Source organism: Leuresthes tenuis, unplaced genomic scaffold (genome assembly GCF_036924035.1).
Source record: "Leuresthes tenuis unplaced genomic scaffold, fLeuTen1.0.hap1 SCAF_14, whole genome shotgun sequence".
Lineage (NCBI taxonomy): Eukaryota > Metazoa > Chordata > Actinopteri > Atheriniformes > Atherinopsidae > Leuresthes > Leuresthes tenuis.
This window is the reverse complement of record NW_027325368.1, coordinates 14,235,676-14,254,962: the sequence shown is the minus strand read 5'-3', so window position 1 is coordinate 14,254,962 and position 19,287 is coordinate 14,235,676. Positions and strand designations below refer to the sequence as shown.

Below are 19,287 nucleotides of genomic sequence, written 5' to 3'. Positions count from 1 at the left end.
GGAAAAAGCTCCAACAGGATTATCTTTGATGTGGTCCAATCTCCCTCTTGTGGATGGAAATGTACTGTATGTATGTACTGTACATTTCCACGCGAGATCCCGTGTTTTCTGACGACGAAGCATGGTGTGAGAGCAACTCCGGGGAAGCAAACATAACACATTTAGCCACAAGCATCCACAACTAAATGACGAGGACGAGGAGTTTCTTTTTGCTTACAGGTATTTATTTTGTTTATCATTTAAGAAAAATAAGACAAACCTTCCACTTATCACATTTTCCTTCAATGGCACACAAGGTGAAAGTGTTCATTCTGTTTTGGCAGAAAAGAAGTCAGAAACCAACAAAGATGAATCAGGCAAATGAGTGCAGTATGACTTTCATGTTCAATATTTCGAAATTCACGAGGAATGTACCAATAATACCAAATGGAGACGTTAGTGTGACCACTGAACTTCTATGTTTCAAACATATTGGAAAACACAGGCTTCATTTGCATAGCTTAAAGGTGCTCACACAGAACTGCTTTAACATGAGCTACATGTTCTTTAAACTATGTGCCGCTACCTCAGGGGAAAGGAGAACTTTTGAAAGCAATAAATGAACGTTAACGAAACAGCTCTCGAGTGCAGGACAGCACGCCTTTAACCAATCTCGAATGAGAACATCATCAACCAATGAGTCATCCATTCTCACCTTCATATCTTGGGATTTTCAGTAAGGCTTCTTTTGTCATACGAACACTAAAAAACAGATCAAATACAGAACATTGTACACCGAAGTCATTAAACGATGCAGTAAACCACACGTGGGTGAAGTCACACAGAGCTGTCAACGGTTCCATTCTCATAGCGTTTGCTTGGTCTGTAGTTGCATTTTAAGGCTTAGAATGGGTTCCCACACCGCCGCACAGCTTTTACAATCTAAGACCAACAGAGCAGCGATATCCAGATAAACTCCACATAAATGCTTTACATCGAAGGACATTGTCTAAACACGTTTTGGCATTCAAATGTTGGTGCATCTAAAAATAAAAGTCGAACACCCGGATCTGTTAGCCCTGCATTCTATGCTCCCCGTTACAATGGACCAAAGGAAGACTTGCAAAGGTCTATGTACTTTTTTTCTTCTATACATCTCTATATGCAGAAAAGAAAAGAAAAGAAAAAAGACAACAGCAGAATTAAAAGAGTTTGAGGCTTGATGGGAAAAAAAAAGGGGGGGGGGAGCTGATGTCATTTAGGGAAATACAAAGTCACGACTGTCCTTGACCAGAGGTCAAAATCACGGGGACATGGATCACACATTCATGCTAGTCCATATTTAATAATTTAATAATATTTTGACCTGTATGAGACGCAAATCTCCAGCTCACCTCCGTAACTGCAGAAATGACTCGGACCGGCAAGTCTTACTCTGCCCCGACAATAAGTGGATCCTGGCAGGATTTTGAATGGGGAGGCTGAAAGTTGCACGGAAACAAAACAAAACTGCAAGTTAAAAGGATAAGGAGGTGCGGGCGGGGATGGGATGTGTAAGCTTGTGCAGGTGAAACGTGAAATCATGTGCTGGTTTTTCCCTCCCCTCCCTCCTCATATGACTTCATGGCTTCAGCTCGGTGCCTGCTTCTCTTCCTAACTGGAATGACGAGAAAATAGTTTGGTGTCGATTAAAAACAAATGGCTTTTCTCTCCCACGGGGGGGGGGGGGGGGGGGGGGGGGGGCTCAGTCATCATAAAAACACACACGTTCATGCACACAGTTCACCCACAGTTATTTCCCCTGTACTGTGTGTAAACATTTTTTTTTGAACGTTATCGTTTAGTGGAAGATAAAGTTTTTCTGCCTTAGTAAAATTATAGACTACAAACATGACACACTCTCCCACTTCCCCATATCAAACGAAGAGTACTGTCCTATCACTTCACAGCTTAGTTCACACATGGAGCACAAAAAACAAAACGTCCCACAGCATAAACAACACGCCGAGGGTCACGATCGGTTCCAAAACATAGAGGTTATTTAGTCATAAAAGGGAAGGTGCTTTGCCCGCAAAGACTCGGGGTACGAAAAGGTCGAGAATTGCAGTCTTATTCCGTGAAAAGTGTAAAATTCTCTGTAAAAAGTGGAGACAGTTCTGCAATACATGCAACAATATGACTAATAGTGTTTTTCACTGTAGTCCCTGATGGGAAAGAATTTCAAGCCATATTTGGCACAACTAGTTGGACAGGCTATTTGCTGTTTTTCCCTCTCTGCAAGGAGAAAAAAAAAAAAAAGAGTTAGCAGTGCGAGGCAGGAAAAGTCCGATATCTGTCAATCAGTGGTTTAGGAGGCCTACCTACTTTAATCCTGGCTCTGGGATGTTTAGTCTGCCCACATTTCCCTCAAATAAGGCAGCTCTCACACAAGAAGCAAGAGAACACATTAAACCAAAGTCACTGGAATGCTCTGAGATGACAGAAAAATCTAAGTAGTTATAATCTGACGGTAGAAGCTGCATCACTGGACAATCAACAAGTAAACACCTTTTATTTTCTTCCTTCTCATCTCTTTAGTTGATAGAAAAAGCACTTGGCTTGGCCTTTATACTCCCATCTATGGTTGTGCACTTGAATAACTTGGAGAAAAGGACTGGATGAAGGGGGCTGTGGAGGAGGAGGAGTACTGCACTGTGAGGACATTAAGGCTGCCATTACTCCCTTTTGTCCGCTGCCTTCGAGTGCTCCCTCTGAATCATGCAGCGGCGCACGATGCTGTCAAAACTCCCCAGGTAGAAGAGGGCAATGGTCCGAAACAGCCCCATGGTGACAATCTGTGCAGAAGTGGAGGAATTAACGGTGGCACTGACAATTAAAACGTCTCCTCCAAAGCCAAGAGGAGTGCTGCTTCCACAAATGGAATAAAATGATGCATTAGCTGTACCTGCTGGAGACCTTCGGTGATGGAGGTGACGGGGGACATTCCGCAGGTGAGGGCCGACAGCATGTAACCGTCTGGACCAACGGAGCTGTTGAAGTTTCCCTGCTGTGGGACAAAAAAAGTGCAACAAGAGGGGAAATTTACCTAAAGAGAGAGCACAGATATGTCTATCAAAAATGGACCGACTGAGCTTCTCACCACTGCATCCTTGACAAGGACTTTTGCGACTTGGTCTGGTTGCCAGATTCCAGAAGTCTCACAAATGAGTTTGGTCTCTAAAGGCTGAATAGACAAAGAACAGAGAGTAAAAGACCACAAATACTGGTGTAACGTTATACTGTATCCTGTCAAAAATAATGGAGAAATGTAACATAAATAAACATGGGAAAGGCTTCAATGGCGCCACAAATTAAGGAAGGAAGCCTCTCTTTCTACCATTTTGCATAGATGTTTACCTTTGACTTGTTCTCTTCGGCCAGCAGTGGAGTGTCAGTGTCGGGGGGGAATGCCACAGTCACATAAATATTGTATGGCTTTATCTGGAGAAAGATCGGGTATGTCAAACAATAGATGGCTTAGTTATTTGACATTGGTGAGAATTAAATACAACAATCAACAGTTTATACATTGATGAGCAACAGCATTTAGCAAGAGTGCCCCCTACTGGTAGACAGCAAATCCTTGGTACAATATTCACACATCTAATGCAAACATCAACATCCCCAAAACATTTGTGAAACTAGTCCAACTACATGCTTCCTGCGGATGACTTGAGCTGCTGTGCGTTTGGTTGGGGAATACAGTGGAAGTCTTTGCAAATGGGTATTTGACCACAAAATGGGAAACAAACCTCCATCTGCAGCGACTCTGCCAAACCGCGCAGCGCAAACTTAGACGGGGAGTAGGCAGTGTATCCGAACAGACCGATCTGGCCCGCCTGGGAGGACACAAACATGATGCGGCCCATTCTTCGCTCCTTCATGGTGGTTATGACGGCTCGTGTTGGATAGACGCTGCCCAGGTAGTTCAATTCCATCATTTCCTGTTGAAGAAAAAGGAAGAGACATCCAGCCGTAATGTAACTGGGCAGTCGACGGTGAGGTGCATTATCACAACTTCTCTGTTAATAGCAGACTGCTTATATCTAAACAAAAAGAAAAATAGCTGGGAGGCACCCACAGGTCCAGCAGTGCCTTAACTGTTTCAGCTGGAGTTCACCATGTTGTTTTTTTTTTTTTTTGTTACATTAACTTTTGGATTTGGCTCAACTTCTATTAAAATTTTATACGCTTCTGTTTAATGATGCAGAAAAACTTCAGTGTGTTCAATTAACCTTCAGAGTCAGAGCTGGGAATGTAGCCAGAAAACCTGAGGTTTGCCAACTGACCAGAGGCCTGGACTATGAGGCAGGTTCACTATCCCTGGAGATACTCTGGATACAAGTTAAAGAACTCTAAACAACCAAAAGCTACATATATCTGTAGTAGAAAAACTCCAATACCATCAAAGATTGATAAGGAGGAGCAGCTAGAGAAGTGATTAGGGCAACAGTTACCGTTGGTTGCCATGGTTTCAGACGAAAAGGATGCAGTTTATAATTTAAGGAGTGTAAAAAGTGAGGAGTCATCACGATCTTCCCTGCTTCCAGTCTGAATCCATGGAGTGAGCTGTCTGTTATTTTCCAGGTATAGAAGAAGTATAAGCAACAGTTTTAATCAGAGAAGGGGATTCACGCTTCATCTTAGTGCGCAAATCAACTGAGACTGTGCAGATGAGCAGGCAGCCACACACAGACTACTATGTAGGTCAGTGGTGCCACTGCCTCACATTCTAGTGCAGAAGTGTGAAAAATGACGATTCTCCAGCAAAGTCTCTCCTCAAAACAAACCATGTTGCTCTTCTCTACCATGTCTTATTTGTCTCGTGTGCCGTTTCCCTGAACTGAGATTTAACTCCGGTTGGATGTGCGATCAGCTCGCTCAGTCCACGACTGGTTGCCGAGGGACCTGAAGGATTCTCGCAGGCTGGTGAGGATGACAAATTCGATGAGGCACCGGTGGCCAAAGAAGAAATAAATAAATTAATTGCCGATGATCTTTTAAGGATGAACACTGGCATTTTATATGCTCTCTGTAGAGAAAATAATAAGAGCAGGTACTAAACCTAATGAAGTAACATGGAAAAAAAAAAAAGAATAAATCAGTCCCCTCCCATAAGAATTTCCTCACATGGACGCGTCTCAGTGAAGTCAAACGGTCTAACTCAGTGGAAAAACAACTCCTCTCACTGTCCGTGATGTTCTTTATCCTCTTTCGCGAGAATTTACTGGTCAGGATGTGCCCATTTTACATGTGTTGATCCTTTATCCCGAACGTAACCTGCTGTGGAGCAGGTTTACAACACAAGTTGTAAGGCGGTATAGCTCAGTAAGAAATTCAAACAGCTCGTCATGCTGAAAATCCAGAACTGAACCCGAAGGTAGGTAGCTTGCTTTGCAGTACATACCCAATTTCAGGTATTATGAGCAACATTATTTAGGGCAGGTGTTATTCTAGGCATATAATCAAATCAAAATTATGTCTCAAATCTCATTTTTACAACTTTGAAACCATAGATTTATGTAAGATGCAATTATAGAACTCTCTTATTCTGACGCGTTCAAAGGAGTGTCGATATGAGGGGCAAATGTCTCTGGCAATCTGATCTATTTCGTACATTTTAGAGGAACGCACTGACCTCCAAAGATGCACAAAACAAGGGACGCGAGTACCTACTTTAAAACGTTCGACCTCCATTTCCTCAAACTTCCCAGCGACAGATGTTCCGGCGCAGTTCACCAGCATATCAACAGGGCCCAGCTTCTCCTGAGTCTGCGTGACAACAAAAAGGCACTTCAACACTGCATCAATAAATCATTAAAAGGAATCCGATATGTGCCATTGCGACAGAGAAGGTGACATTACCTGTTTTATCACATTTTCCACCTGAGTGTAGTCACTGGAGACATCCACCGATACGCAGAGCACCACCTCAACAAAGAAATAGGGATTTTTAAAACAAATTTGAGAACGCAGGCTCTTCCCTTGATGTAAATACTGGGTTCATACCTGCTTGTCATTGATGGCGAATTTCTCCACCTCTTTCTTTGCTCGGAGCAATTTATCCTAAAGGAATGTGTTGTGAAAAAAAAAAAAAAAAACTTGGCATAAGTACAAACACTCAAAATGTCATTGTAGTTTTTTCACTCACATGAGGACCACCATTGGTCACATGGAGGTGTTTAACATTAAATAAACCTACTAAATCTGCACGAGAGCAACCTTTTACCTGACATGGAACAAGTTCACCTTTTGCCTCACTGTGTTTGACGTCAAAATGAGTTGACTATAACAACAAAACAGCGTGTAACGAAATATCAATGATTGGTTAAATGTGTGTGCTCACCTCGTCTCGTGCCACCAGAGTGATGAATGCTCCTTGCCTATAGCACTCGATTGCGATGCATTTCCCGATTCCACTTGAGCCTCCTGTGACCTGGACATTCACACATAAGAGCGAAGGTCAGACAAATGGTAGCTGATATGGAGCTCAGAGGCTAAGGTTCAAATTATGTAAGGAGATTGTGCTCCCTCAGCGTTATAAGCACCAAGTTGCTCATGAACTAAACTGCCTTACAAGTTCTTTACATCACCTCCCATAAAGTGAAGGAATTAAGAGTTCCTTTGATCCACATTGTCTCATACTTTGATAGATAAATGTCACCAAAAAGCACACCTTTTTAATATTTGAATGTCAAAAGTATTTCTGTGTCAAAACTTTTCAACATTAGTGAATCTAGCAGCAATCACAAAAACTGTGAATACAATATTGTGTTGACTCATTTAAAAACAGCAATCAAAATAAATGCAAAATATGTTTAAAACAAATCAGTAGGTGGAAAATTATAGGAGATGCAACTACTCAACAATTAAAATATATTGTTTTATCTCACACACTGGTAACTCAGTAGTTAACTACAGTCATTGCTCACGTGGGCGTGTCACTCCTCATAATGGACAAATGCCTGTTATTCATACGCCACTCACAAAAACAACCCCGTTGGAAGTTAAAGTGACCACAGGCCATTGGCCGTAATAGTAGTGCCACCACGACTAAATAATCCAACATTAAAGTGCAACGTCGAGCTGTGCAGAATCAACTGGAGCTTAAAACTAGCTGCAAAACTACAGTGATGAGTTAGACGTTAGCTACCGTTACCGAAGCAGGAGGAACGGAGTGCACTTACCACGACGTGGGCCCCGTTCAGTTTCAGAGGCTTGGGGCTAATGAGGGGTGATATCATGTAAAGCAGCAAGACAAAGGCGACAATAAAGGCAGCAATTACAAGAAGCATAATGAACGGGAGAAGGAGCCACCAGGAATTGATAAAGAACCAATCTGTGATCGTAGAGCTCAACCCTTCCTCAGAGGACATGGATGAATCCTTAGCTTGCTTGCTAACTAGCAGGCTAGTTTCGCGAATCCGATATCACAGCTACGAGGGCCGGCCTTGAGAGAGGGTGGCGTAAGACAGACCTGGGTGGAGTTACTCCAAGTTTGGGTTGTTAGTCGGAGATGTATAACGGCCAGGTTAACGTGCCACGGTGGACTTTGGTGCCTTGTGACAAAGCGCTATCTGGGCAAACTAAAACAAACTGAACTGTGTACGGCAACTGGACGTTTAACGTTTATTTCTGGTACTTGTAGTTCTCAAGCCCCTCTCGTTTCTCTGGAATCCTAAAAGGTGCTCGAGTGCGCATGAACAGCAACTCCCACAATGCAACGCAATATCACCTATAGCACAAATAGCCACAAGTCTATGCTGAAGCGGAGACCGAAAACGTGCATTTTTGGACCAATAAGCAATCTGGATAAACCCTGTTGTTTTAAATGTGATTTATAGAACAAGTGCATTGGAAAATGTTTTTTTCTCTCAAAATAATAAACTCAAAACAGCATTTTCTATATAGTAGAAAGGCAACTAAATTAACAAGACAATTTACATAGTATTATCAAACCTTATGAGACCTTTAACTATAACTCTAAGACTCTATTGCAAATCCCTGCTAATAGCAAGGCCATCATTTCCTTTGCATCTAAATCAAGTATATATCTATCTATTTAATATGTTACAAGAAACAAACACCTTCTCTGGACACAGCTTTAACTTTTATTTACACTGAGGAAATGAAAAACAGAAAACTGAAGCCATGGATCGCCTCTTCTGAAAGGAAAAGGCTCAAGAGTTGGCTGCATACACATATACAATAAAATGAGACATTCCTCTGAGGAAAAAAAACAAAAACAAACAGAAAAAAACAAGACAGTTTACATATCTCATGAGAAACAAAGTACAGTTGTATACGATTTCTCAAAGAGTTTACGTGAAACATACAGGTACTGTATATTCCTTAGTTGTAGTGACAAAGCACTTGATATATTAGAATAATGACTAATTCAGAAATAAACCAATAAAAAAAAAAACCAAAAACCTAAACATGCGTTTTTCTAGAAGGCACACGGTGCACACTGCCATTTATGGCTACTTAAAGCTCATAGTTGGAGAGAACCTTATTTTGTTGTCCAGTATGCGATGATTTCTCCAGCTGAGCCTTCACTGTCCAACTTTCACACCTATTTGCTGTTCTATCAAAATTCATAATCTGACTTTGACATAAGGCTCAATTTACAGTTTGTATTAAAGATAATCAACAAAGCCTGTAGATATAAATGATTTTTTTCCTCCCAATGTAGGTTGTGAATAACAAAACAAGAAAAAAACATGAGGAAAACAGTTCAAAGCTACAGAGTCCTTGGAAAAAAAATGCTGGTCTACCACCACTACGGATCGATCCCAAACAGCCATACTTCAAATGAGTAAACCTTATTTTTCTATTGTTTTTTAGGAAGGTCTTAACAAAGCTCTCTTCCTGAGTATCTCTGTCTCAAAGCTCTGTAATGTCCAGTCTTTGAGATTAGGGTGTTTTACCTGAACACATTTTCTGAATTCATGCCATTTCAACATCACTGTGCAAGTTTGATACAAGTACAATATATGCTAAAAAAGAAAAAAAAAGGCTTGTTTTATCTTCATAAAAATAGAGTGTATGTAAAGGGTTTTTGTTAATCTAGTGAGAAGTACATTGGAAAGCAAAGACAAGAGCCAGTTGCACCTTAAAATAAGTTATTTCGGAATAATTGTGTATGTCTGTGATTAGTTTCTCTGATCTGTATTCTGCTCATCAATACCTTTAGTCTTTAGCGCTCCCAGTCAAACAAAACACTGAAGTTGCCATGGTGGTGTCGATACCTTACTCGGAACAGCTTTACGTTGTAATTCTTTGGATAATCGTGAATACCAAATAAAACCAAGTCTTCCAGACTTTGCGTGGCTATCAAACTGGTAATCTCACCAACTTTAGATAACACACGAGGCCTAGTGAGTGGTTAGGATGAGACAGAGAGAAAGGGATGAGGAAAGTAAAGAGACAATTACAATTGCTTTGCTTTGGTTTTGCTTCATCATCTGACCTAGCCTTCCTGTCCAAAGTCCTCTGTGAATTTTTTCAGTTTCTCCAGATCTTGTTCGTTGACTGTCGGCTTTGTGCTAGTCAGAGACCTCAGCATGTCAGCCTGAGCAGAAGCAAGAATAAAACAAATTAAAGACGGCTGCAATACATTTCATTGCTGAAATGTGTTCTTTTTTTAAATTCATATCCTCACCATGCACACCACAGGTTCCAATAGCTTTTCCCCTGGGACATCCATCCATGTCATTTCAATTGCATTTGGATCGCCGGGCGAGCATGGAGTCAAGAGGTCATCAATAATAACGTTGGGGTCTGCCCTTGATGGACCTCGTACCTTTTGAAGATCATTACACAAGAATGGAAACCAAAGTCACAATCGGCCTTTTTTCCAACTTGTTACACAGTAGAATAAAACAGGGATAGAGGACGTACCCGTTTGAAGTGGGTTGCAGATTGGACCTTTCGAACAGGCTGCATTAGCGCGTCTCTGACAATGATGCTAACATCTGCTCCTGAGTAACCGTCTGTCTTCTTGCCCAGAGTGACAAAGTCCGAGTCAGTAAGGCTGGTGGGAGTGGATCCCAAATGGAGCTTGAACATGAAGGAGCGGGCATGCTCTTCAGGCAGAGGGATGTAGATTCTCTTCTCAAACCTGAAATGGTATTATTTGACTACAGTGAGAACGCATGAACGTTTAGTGGATAACAGCCTTAAATATCTAATGACATTTACCTTCTTCTGATCGCGGAATCTAGAGTCCAAGGGATGTTTGTTGCCCCAAGAACCAGCACTCCCTCATTGTCATTCCCCACACCTTTAAAACAACAATAATAATGATTATGTAACAAACACAGATGACAGCTGATAAACTGAAGAAAGTTAATAAATAAATTGGCAACATGGTTTAATGCATGACTGTAAACCGGACTAAAATGTGTTTAATTGTGTTTAAACTGTATACACAAAAAACATGATTCTCGTCAGGGTTTTTAATCTTTATGTCATCTAAACTGGAAATTGTTCCAACTATATTAGACAGAGAAAAGGACTGTCATTTCCTTTCTTTCCCAACTTCAATGCGTCAACGCTCTTTGCATTTCTTTGGTTTTCCCAACATATATTCTCCTACATCTATTTGGGGTGTGACCAGACTCTGCAAGCTGAGACGTTGATTTCATTTGACGTGTGTATCTGCAGCAGTTGTTCATGCTTCAGTTATGCTGAAGTAAATTTGGTGAAGTAAAGACAGAGAAGAGCCAAGCTATGCGACCACAAACAGTTTCTGTTAAACTTAGAAGGACATAGAAAAGTAGAGAAAATAAAAAGCTGCCTCACTTACTGCACAAACCTTTCCGTTTAAGTCATGTTTCAACCTAAGGAAGCTTCCATAGGGATGAGGATCCTTTGGACAGCTCCTTCCTCAAACGAACCCCCAGGCAACAGCAAAACATTTTACCCAAAACCGCTTTGGTCAAAAAGCAATACACTATTTACTCCCAGTGCCTTCAGGATGGCTCCATCAGCACTTATACTGGCTGAGGATTGGGTGATACAACTAGCATTACAATGCTAATGTCAAAGACAAAATAAATGTATTTTTACCCCTCTGACTGAATAAGTTCCATGAAATAATCTTATAGTGTTGTTGTGACACTATATTGTACTGTTTGATTAATTCATTCTGAGCCACTTTGGATCAGTCCAGTAAGCTTTTGTATTACCGTGTGCATGCACAAGAACAGGAGCTTTTCTGCCAGCTAAACTGAGAAAGCACTTTGATATTGTGCATGAACTGTTAAGTACATAGAAAGAGCTATTCAAGCCAGTAGTTTGTTGGCTACTTTGTTTTTCCAACTTCCTGGCACGTGATGTGCTGTTTCTCTTTGTATTCCACAGCAAAAAATCTTTTAACATACTCATGGCACATTCTGAAGGTAAAGAGAAAACCTACTGGAGAATACAGAGACGGCAACTACTGGCCCTCCAGCTGGCTTGCATCGAAAACAATATGTACGTATTAATATGTATAGTTCCACATTTCATTTAGAAAAGCAAACCCACAACAATGTGAATTGGAAATAAAGACCTGAAACCAAAATCCATTGAAGCAAATAAAGAAGAAAATATGGTATTTTTTGATTTATCATGTACCTCCACTGTTTCATTTCTGCTGCAGTCACACAGTAAGTCTGTTCATTTTCAGCTTTTACTAAAGTTGGTTACACAACATTCAAATTTAGTTATTAATGTTCTGCTCAAAAAGGTCCGGGGGGAGCGAGCATGCAGCGCACTTCCTCTTTTCACAGCAGCAAGGAGAAATGTCCCCCCCCCCCCACATTGAAAAAAATTAATAATTAGATGGATAAATTCAGGTGTGTCGCAAGCTTATAATTCCTAAATAAAAAAATAAAAAGAACAGTCCCTGAGAATTTAAGTACTTGGAACTTTTCTTCAAATTTTGGCTGATCTCACAGGCTGGTAGCTCCATCTAAAGAATACTACAGAAAGCAACCTCCACCTACATCAAAAACATTTGTCAGATTTTGGAATTATGCCACACTGATGGAGCAAAATATCAGCGATACGTTTGGACTTGACGAGAAATGAATAATTGTTGCCCATAAGACTCACCCTGCATCTGAACCAGGAACTCCGTTTTAATACGACGAGCAGCTTCGCTCTCGTTCTCACTTCTTGAACCGCACAAGGAGTCGATCTCATCAATGAAGATGATAGATGGCTTATGCTCCCTTGCAAGACTGAACAGATTCTTCACCAATCTGGGAAGCAAAATGAAGCCTTTCAGAAAGATAAACAGCAACTCCTACTGAGTGAAATACATTATTATTAAAAAAAAAGCCCATTATTCTTCATTGTGAGTAGAATAACAAATGATATCCTTAACCTATGCTTCAGTGAATAACTGTTTCTATGACCCACTTTTCACTCTCTCCCAGCCATTTGGAGACGAGGTCAGATGAAGAGATCGAAAAGAAGGTTGAGTTGTTTGCCTCTGTTGCGACAGCTTTAGCCAGGTAGGACTTTCCTGTACCTGGAGGCCCAAAGAGCAAGATCCCCCTCCATGGAGTTCTCTTCCCTGTCAGTCAAGCAGAGAGTTATTTAATCCATTTTGATTGCTCCAGCTGCTCCATGTAATAAAGATTAAGCTTTTAACCTTTATGAGCCAAGTAATGAGGTGGATCTCTAGTCGAAAATGATAGAATACCTGTGAAGAGGTGGGGGAATTTGATTGGGAGAATAACAGCCTCTTTCAGTGCCTCTTTGGCTCCCTCTAAACCAGCAACATCACTCCATTTGATATTTGGTTTCTCCATGACGATTGCACCTGAAAAGGGAATTTAATTCAACATTACTAATTAGTCCACCTAATACATTTAATTAGAGTAATCATATTTACTTAGTTCAAATAAGGTTTTAGGAACTAGGAAATATTACAAACCTGAGAGTTGATTCTGGAACTTCTTTTTCTCTGGATCATCACCTTCATCACTTTCATTCCTGATCATAAAAGCAAAAAGCATGTAAATATTTAATCTATGTATGCATGCAGAGTTTCATATTTATGAAGGGGGAAACCACTTTTTTTCATTCATGTATGAACGGCATCACATCAGCGACAAAGCCATCTGCCCCTCCCATAAACGCACCCTTTGTCATCAGATTGTGACTCTTTAACAGGCTTAGCAGGAGGAGCTTTCTCTTTCTTCTTCAAATACTCTTTGAGCTTCTCTGCTCTGTCCAGGTATTCTGCACACTTTCCCCGGATGCTCTGTTTAGCTTTGTCACCCTGAGCTTCATCTGTCAAGAATCATCACAAAAGAGACATACAGAATCAAAGTTCAGGTGCAAGTGTTGTGATAACCTTCTCTTAAATTAAGCTATTATAAAAGAATTCCACACATTACTGAATTTTTTTTAAAGGCACTTAAGCCACTCATGAAAAGCAACAAAAATGTCAAAACATAGTATTTTTAAATTGAGATTCCTGATGCGTCAAACAGCTTTGATTGTTGTAAACATGTCCCTGTACAATTAATTCCCATCTGCTGCGTTATTCCTTACATTTTACCACATGAAGGAAGTACTGAACCGCAGCCTGATAGAGACGCAGAGCCTCCTCATAGTTCTGAGCTTTATCCTCCTGAGCTGCCTTGCTGGCAAGATCAATGGCTTTCTGAAAAAAAACAACAACAACAACAACAAAAAAAAAATGCTGCTGGTTATGACACTTGTAAAGACTGTGTCAAAAATTAGCAGTAATATATTTGCATTACGTATCAGTATTTGTCTGAACTATCATAATTTGTTTAGTTCAGACTTAATGTTTGATCTGTTCTGCTCCAACTGACATCTCACACTCCGTGGAAGGCTAGAATAGTGATCGTGATGTGATTGTCGAGGCCTTTTCGTTCAATTCCGTTTAGTTACGCGACGAGAAAGTATAACTATTATACAATTTACAGTTTTAACGCAAATGCAACATTTTTTTTCTATTTCTAGTGTATGTTTCAGTGATCAAATAAGACCAGCTAACTAGCAAAGTTAATCTTATAAGTTGCCGCGTTAGCAAGTGGAAGCACATCGTCGTCTAATAATATACGCCGAGAGCCACCATTGTATCAGTAATTTTTTTATCGTTACGGTAAAAGTCGAGCATAGAGTCAGTCGTCTCTAACCTTTTTCATGTTTACAAGCTAATTCCTGATTTGTACCTTGTTAGCTAACAAAACCAACTATGCTAATTAGCTAGCACGCTAATTACGCTATATAACATCGTAGAAGGGATTTATACCGAATACAAACAAAAACACAATAAACCCTAGACCAGACGTTTGAGTCGTCACATCCACGATACTTTAAGGAGTGTTGTTCAAAACGTAAAGGAAACTTTGGAAGCTTGTCGAAGCGTTTTAGCCAGCTCAAGGGTTGGTCCACAACTTACCTGTAAATTGTTGTTGGCCATAAGGACTAATCACTTGTCCAATAACCAAAATAAGTGTAACACCACCGTGAAGTAACTACTTTTAAACACTACTCTGTAGAATTCAGCCGTGCACGAAAACTGTTAACTAAATAAAAAGAGTTTTTTGTAGACTTGTTTTCGTTTCTTCGATGGCTCCCGAGTCAGATCGAGGAGGCAACTTCCGCATTGAAAAGTCGATACTGGCGTACACGGAATGTGATGACGTCAAGACGTAGGGTCGAGACGGCTCATGACAACAGGCCAGCCCATAGTCGTAATATACGTATATTATGTCTATGGGCCAGCCTTTCGATTGCCATATTATTAAACCAAACGCGTATTTTTTTAAACGACAAAAGATAAATTGCCAGTTTTAGAATAAATTTACCACCAGTTTGAAGAATATATTTAGAATTAGCAATACGATTCTTTCGTTTGATTTTTTAATTTATGTGGGTATTATGTGGTGTCTGTGGTTAGTGACATAGCACTCCATAGCCTTTGTGTACAGTGAGTGAATGAACTATGAATTAACTATTTAGCATGGTGCTGTAGCATTAAACATGTTTATACGCCACAACTATTATTGATGAAGTATTTGAGTTTAAACTCTTTATGAAGTTGTAATAGTTCTGCTCAAGCTGAAGCTCATCAGCACTGCTTAGACTGTTCTAGTTTTATGATCACGGACAATCATGTTCAAATTTGCGGAGCAAACAATTTATCTGCGATTTCTGTAATGACCTCTTTATTCTCTAAGTACTCCCGCAGTTCTTCCACTCTGTCCAGGTACTGTTTACATTTATCTCTAATCTTCTGGTTGCCATCTTTACCCTGAGGTTCACCTGATGGGAAGAAAGAGGGCACAGCAATTAATATCCATTAACAGTTGGGCATTTTCATCTGCAGATACTTAGTGTTGATCAATCAAAAAGAGTCACAGACTGGAAAGATGAGGTGCTGCACGGCATAATATCTTAGCTCATGTTCGAGTAATATTGGTTGCACAATGTTTCCCACCATGGCAACGCACGTTTCAAAATGTGCAGAAAGTACTTGACAGCATGCTGGTAGGATCGAACGGCCTCTTCATAGTTTCCATCCTGGTCCTCCCGTGAGGCTTTCTGTGCAACAGCAATAGCTTTCTGAAAGAGCAGGAAATTATTTAATAGTTCAGAATCAACTTTGTACGTCTACTGAAATCTCCGTGATGAGTTACTTATCAAAATAAGTTAGTTTGTAATGCAAAGAGTCCCATTCGGTGCAGTCAGCTTCAGCCAGAACAAATAGAGTGAAGTGCTGGTGTTTACATTTCCTTCAACTTTGAACCATAATAAACAATAGTACCTAAAAACACTGATTTTGACTTGGTACTTAAGTGTAATACTGACCAGAAAAATGACTGATTACGTTTAAATTCACTTTCTGATTCTGCTGATTCACTCGGTATTTATGTTTTTTCATTTTTTCGTTTTTTGTTTTTTTTTGGTCAGCTGTGATGGATGGATAAACCTTTCATAAAAGCCCATCAGTCAAGTACAACAAAGTCTCAACAAACACATCAAATGAAGTTACTTGATAAATTGAATAATACAATGTTATAACAGCCTCTGTCATTAGCCTTCTGAATGCTAAATGTCTACATTTTCAGTCCAAACTTTTTAATACGTTCTTTTTTCCCGATTTGAATGTTAAAACTGTTGCCATGTCAACGGTTTTATGACCACGATTTGTTTTCAATTCTCATTTTAAGCAGGTGGCCTTCTTCCATCTGCTGAATATTACTAAAATCAGGAGTTTCCTTTTCACAAGTCGATGCTAAAAAAATGAAAAAAAGCCAGTCCATGCATTCATCACATCCAGGAAACAAGAAAGTAAAGTTGTTTTCACTGGGTCTCAAACGATTTTTTCCCAAAAATCCTTCGGTTGATCCAAAACACTTACCCAGAGCACTCACTGGTACCACCAAGAGAAATCACATATCTCATGTGTAAACCTCACTGCACTGGCCTGTAAAATTTAGAAACAAATTCACAGTCCTTATCAGATATGATGCCTTTAAAGGCCAAGCTCCATCATATATGACAGATCACATATCACCCCACCATAACTCTGTTCCCAGAATGAAAACCTTCTGGTAGTTCACAGAGTATCGAACACTACAATAGCACTACTCTTCTCCTGCTGAATCGTCTCCAGGTTTGGGTATGGGATGAAGAAACTGTGCCTGCTTTAAAGAGCCTAAAACTCACCTCTTTCACAGAGCTGGAGTTAAATCTGCTGATCTATGGGCTGCCGCTTGTTTCAAATATGCTCATATGTATTCAGTATACTTTGAACCTTCATGCTTCTGTTTTGATGTTTTTAATGCTGTTGATATTTTACTGCTTTTGTATATTGCCTCCGCACATGTTTAAATGTACTTATTCATGTTCCTTTTCATATCTTTTCTTTTCTTTTCATTCTTTTTTTTTAGTTTTTATACGTTTGCCATTGAAATTTCAGCGAACATTGGGCTGCAATTGTGCTTGGGCACTGCAACATAAATGAAGTTAAGTATATAGTGACTTTGTGAAGTAAATAAAGCATGATGTCGATTTAAGATCTGTCCTTGTAGACTGCACTGCACAACTCCATTTTTGTATGTGTAAGAGTAGTATACGAAGAGGTTCGGTGAAGCCCTCCTTACCCAGAGCAAGAGAGATACTGAGATGTGTTGTGAAGGAAATACAAACACCAAAACAAGCCATGCACTGCCAAAAAAACATGGCTGGTCATACTCCTTGATGAAAACATCAAATTAACTATGAATGAACCATGTCACACGCTGTTACTTAGCCCGCAGACTCCATGGCAGTATTTTTAGTCAGCTGGGCAGCTCCAGCCGCGCAGCCACAACAAATGCTGTTATAAATGAATCAAACACAGGAAGCAGTTTTATCGGCGCAGAACAACCCACATATAGAGAGTCTGAGTCTGAAAGGAAACCTGGCAGACGACAAACGCTTACTGTCCGAGTAGCTACACTCCAAACGAGGAAGTTCCAATTTAATAGAAAATACACAGCCTACCTGCAGATTTGTTGGCTCCATGAGGAGCGAAAAGGCTCAACAGATTCAACCCCTGATCCCCTAAAGTCTAGTTTCGTTTACGCAGCGGTGTAGTCGCCGTACAAGTTAAGTTCCTGTTTGCCTATCACTCCCTCATCTGTCACACATGCGTCCAAAGAAAGCTGCCTGCCCGGTCCAAAGAATGACAGCGATGCTGGGCGCGGAAAAGTGAGTCACTGCGCTTAATTGTTGCTGTGGACGTTCCAAACTCGAAACAAGCTGCTGACAACAATAATGTTCCAGTTTTTAACATAGGCTCCTCTCAGATTTTTTTTGAGACGTCAACCTTAACAGCAGACAAACATACAAATGAATGGATTTCAGTAGTTCCTGAAATCTCTCGTTACATACAGTGTCCCACAAACACGGGACACGAGTACACGTACATGTTAGTATTGGCGACACAAAAATCCAACTCTGAAAACGTTGGTGTGATGGCAGTGTCCTCCACTAGAGGTCGCCCCAAGACCACTTTGAAATGCTCAGCGACGTGTTAGGCGCTAATCCACATCTGCAGCTTTATGCTTCGATGTAAAAGTTTTGTCGATAAAAACGCGATATATATACATACAATGGCCCATGTGCAGATGTTTCTCGGGTGCATTTTTTATTCGCTTTTGGACGCGTTTTTTTCTTGTGTCTTTTTGCATTTAGTCTAAAGATCTCTCAAAAATAAAGAAAAATTGCAAAATGACAATAACTAACGCCTCCTTGGAGAATGTGAAATTGATTGGATCAGGATAGTCCTCCAACAGAATCTGCAATGGATAATCAAGCACATATGAGGAGCGTTTACGTTTTAGAGGTACGTTACTTATGACCTCCAGAGAAATGAAGAGAAAACAAAAATGAAAATAAAAACAGGACGCGCCTCTGGTGACCGGTTAAACGCAGTGTAAATGATGATGGCAGACCTTTGGCCCCGCTCAGTCACAGCGCGTTAGCGTCGAGCTCAGACCCACGGCCGCCTGACACCTGAGAGCTGCAGTGTTGCGCACAGTTGTGTTGTTCGTAACGCAGAAAGATGGCCTAGATAGTTTGGGGATATGGAAAAACAGGACACACCTCCAACTGTAGAAGAGAAACTTAAAGCTTTGTGACATAAGCGGACGTGTAGACCCACTTAAAAAGAGCCTCGTGTGTAAACTCGCGGCGCAGTTCATGGAGAGCAACAGATGACAAGACCTGCACGCACGCGGCGGGTTGCTCTCAGCATCTACAAGCGTCTCTGATGTGGAACATGGCGAGGGGGATGATCGGAGCACATATCCTCGCTCTGTGTTTGACCTCTTGGATAACACTTTTCAGGGAGGCAGATGGACAACAAACTTATAATGACTTAACAGGGTTTCGTTTGAATCCACCGTACTTTAACCTCGCAGAGGTGGGGAGTATATCTGCCACAGCAACCTGCGGTCAGGATGAGGCTGGCACACCGAGATTGGATTTATACTGTAAACTCGTCGGAGGACCTACAGCCGGACTTCCTACTCAAAATATACAGGTAAGAAAAAAAGCACAACTTTTATTCCGTGCTTTAAATGGGAATGCAGAAACAGAAAAGCAACCGTATTTGATCATAACATAGAAAAGAAAAATAGAAAAACCTTTATGTAGAAAAACACTTTATTCATCCCCGTGGGGGAAACTCAAAAATAACATGTCATGTATATACAAATAATGAACTGGTGTTCTTATGAAGAT

General features: G+C 40.6%; 3 protein-coding genes across 4 annotated transcripts in view; 1 reads left to right on the top strand and 2 right to left on the bottom strand.

Annotated features, from left to right (window-relative positions):
• Positions 1-202: 202 nt before the first annotated feature.
• Positions 203-7,673, bottom strand: kdsr (3-ketodihydrosphingosine reductase). The gene is made up of 10 exons (XM_072363204.1): positions 7,206-7,673; positions 6,365-6,454; positions 6,028-6,084; positions 5,884-5,949; positions 5,695-5,790; positions 3,771-3,962; positions 3,376-3,459; positions 3,119-3,202; positions 2,924-3,025; positions 203-2,813 (listed from the first exon to the last, which is right to left on the bottom strand). Exons 1-10 carry the CDS (start codon positions 7,392-7,394, stop codon positions 2,694-2,696), a joined length of 1,080 nt encoding a protein of 359 aa, XP_072219305.1. The 5' UTR covers positions 7,395-7,673; the 3' UTR covers positions 203-2,693.
• Positions 7,674-8,106: 433 nt separating this feature from the next.
• On the bottom strand, positions 8,107-17,687 carry vps4b (vacuolar protein sorting 4 homolog B). 2 transcript variants are annotated; one of them, XM_072363214.1, is made up of 13 exons: positions 17,545-17,687; positions 15,507-15,618; positions 15,218-15,318; positions 13,573-13,684; positions 13,158-13,308; positions 12,950-13,008; positions 12,716-12,835; positions 12,430-12,586; positions 12,121-12,269; positions 10,222-10,303; positions 9,922-10,141; positions 9,683-9,823; positions 8,107-9,592 (listed from the first exon to the last, which is right to left on the bottom strand). In XM_072363214.1, exons 1-13 carry the CDS (start codon positions 17,563-17,565, stop codon positions 9,491-9,493), a joined length of 1,527 nt encoding a protein of 508 aa, XP_072219315.1. In that variant the 5' UTR covers positions 17,566-17,687; the 3' UTR covers positions 8,107-9,490. The 2 variants fall into 2 exon arrangements, with proteins under 2 accessions (XP_072219315.1, XP_072219316.1); XM_072363215.1 differs by lacking the exons at positions 15,218-15,318; positions 15,507-15,618; positions 17,545-17,687 and adding an exon at positions 14,453-14,670.
• An 835-nt stretch (positions 17,688-18,522) lies between these two features.
• Positions 18,523-19,287, top strand: part of LOC140268187 (laminin subunit alpha-3-like) — a 58,606-nt gene continuing 57,841 nt past the window's right edge. The window contains exon 1 of the mRNA XM_072362962.1: positions 18,523-19,087. Within this exon, the coding sequence (XP_072219063.1) occupies positions 18,815-19,087 (273 nt within the window). The 5' untranslated portion in view covers positions 18,523-18,814. The remainder of the gene's footprint in view (positions 19,088-19,287) is intronic.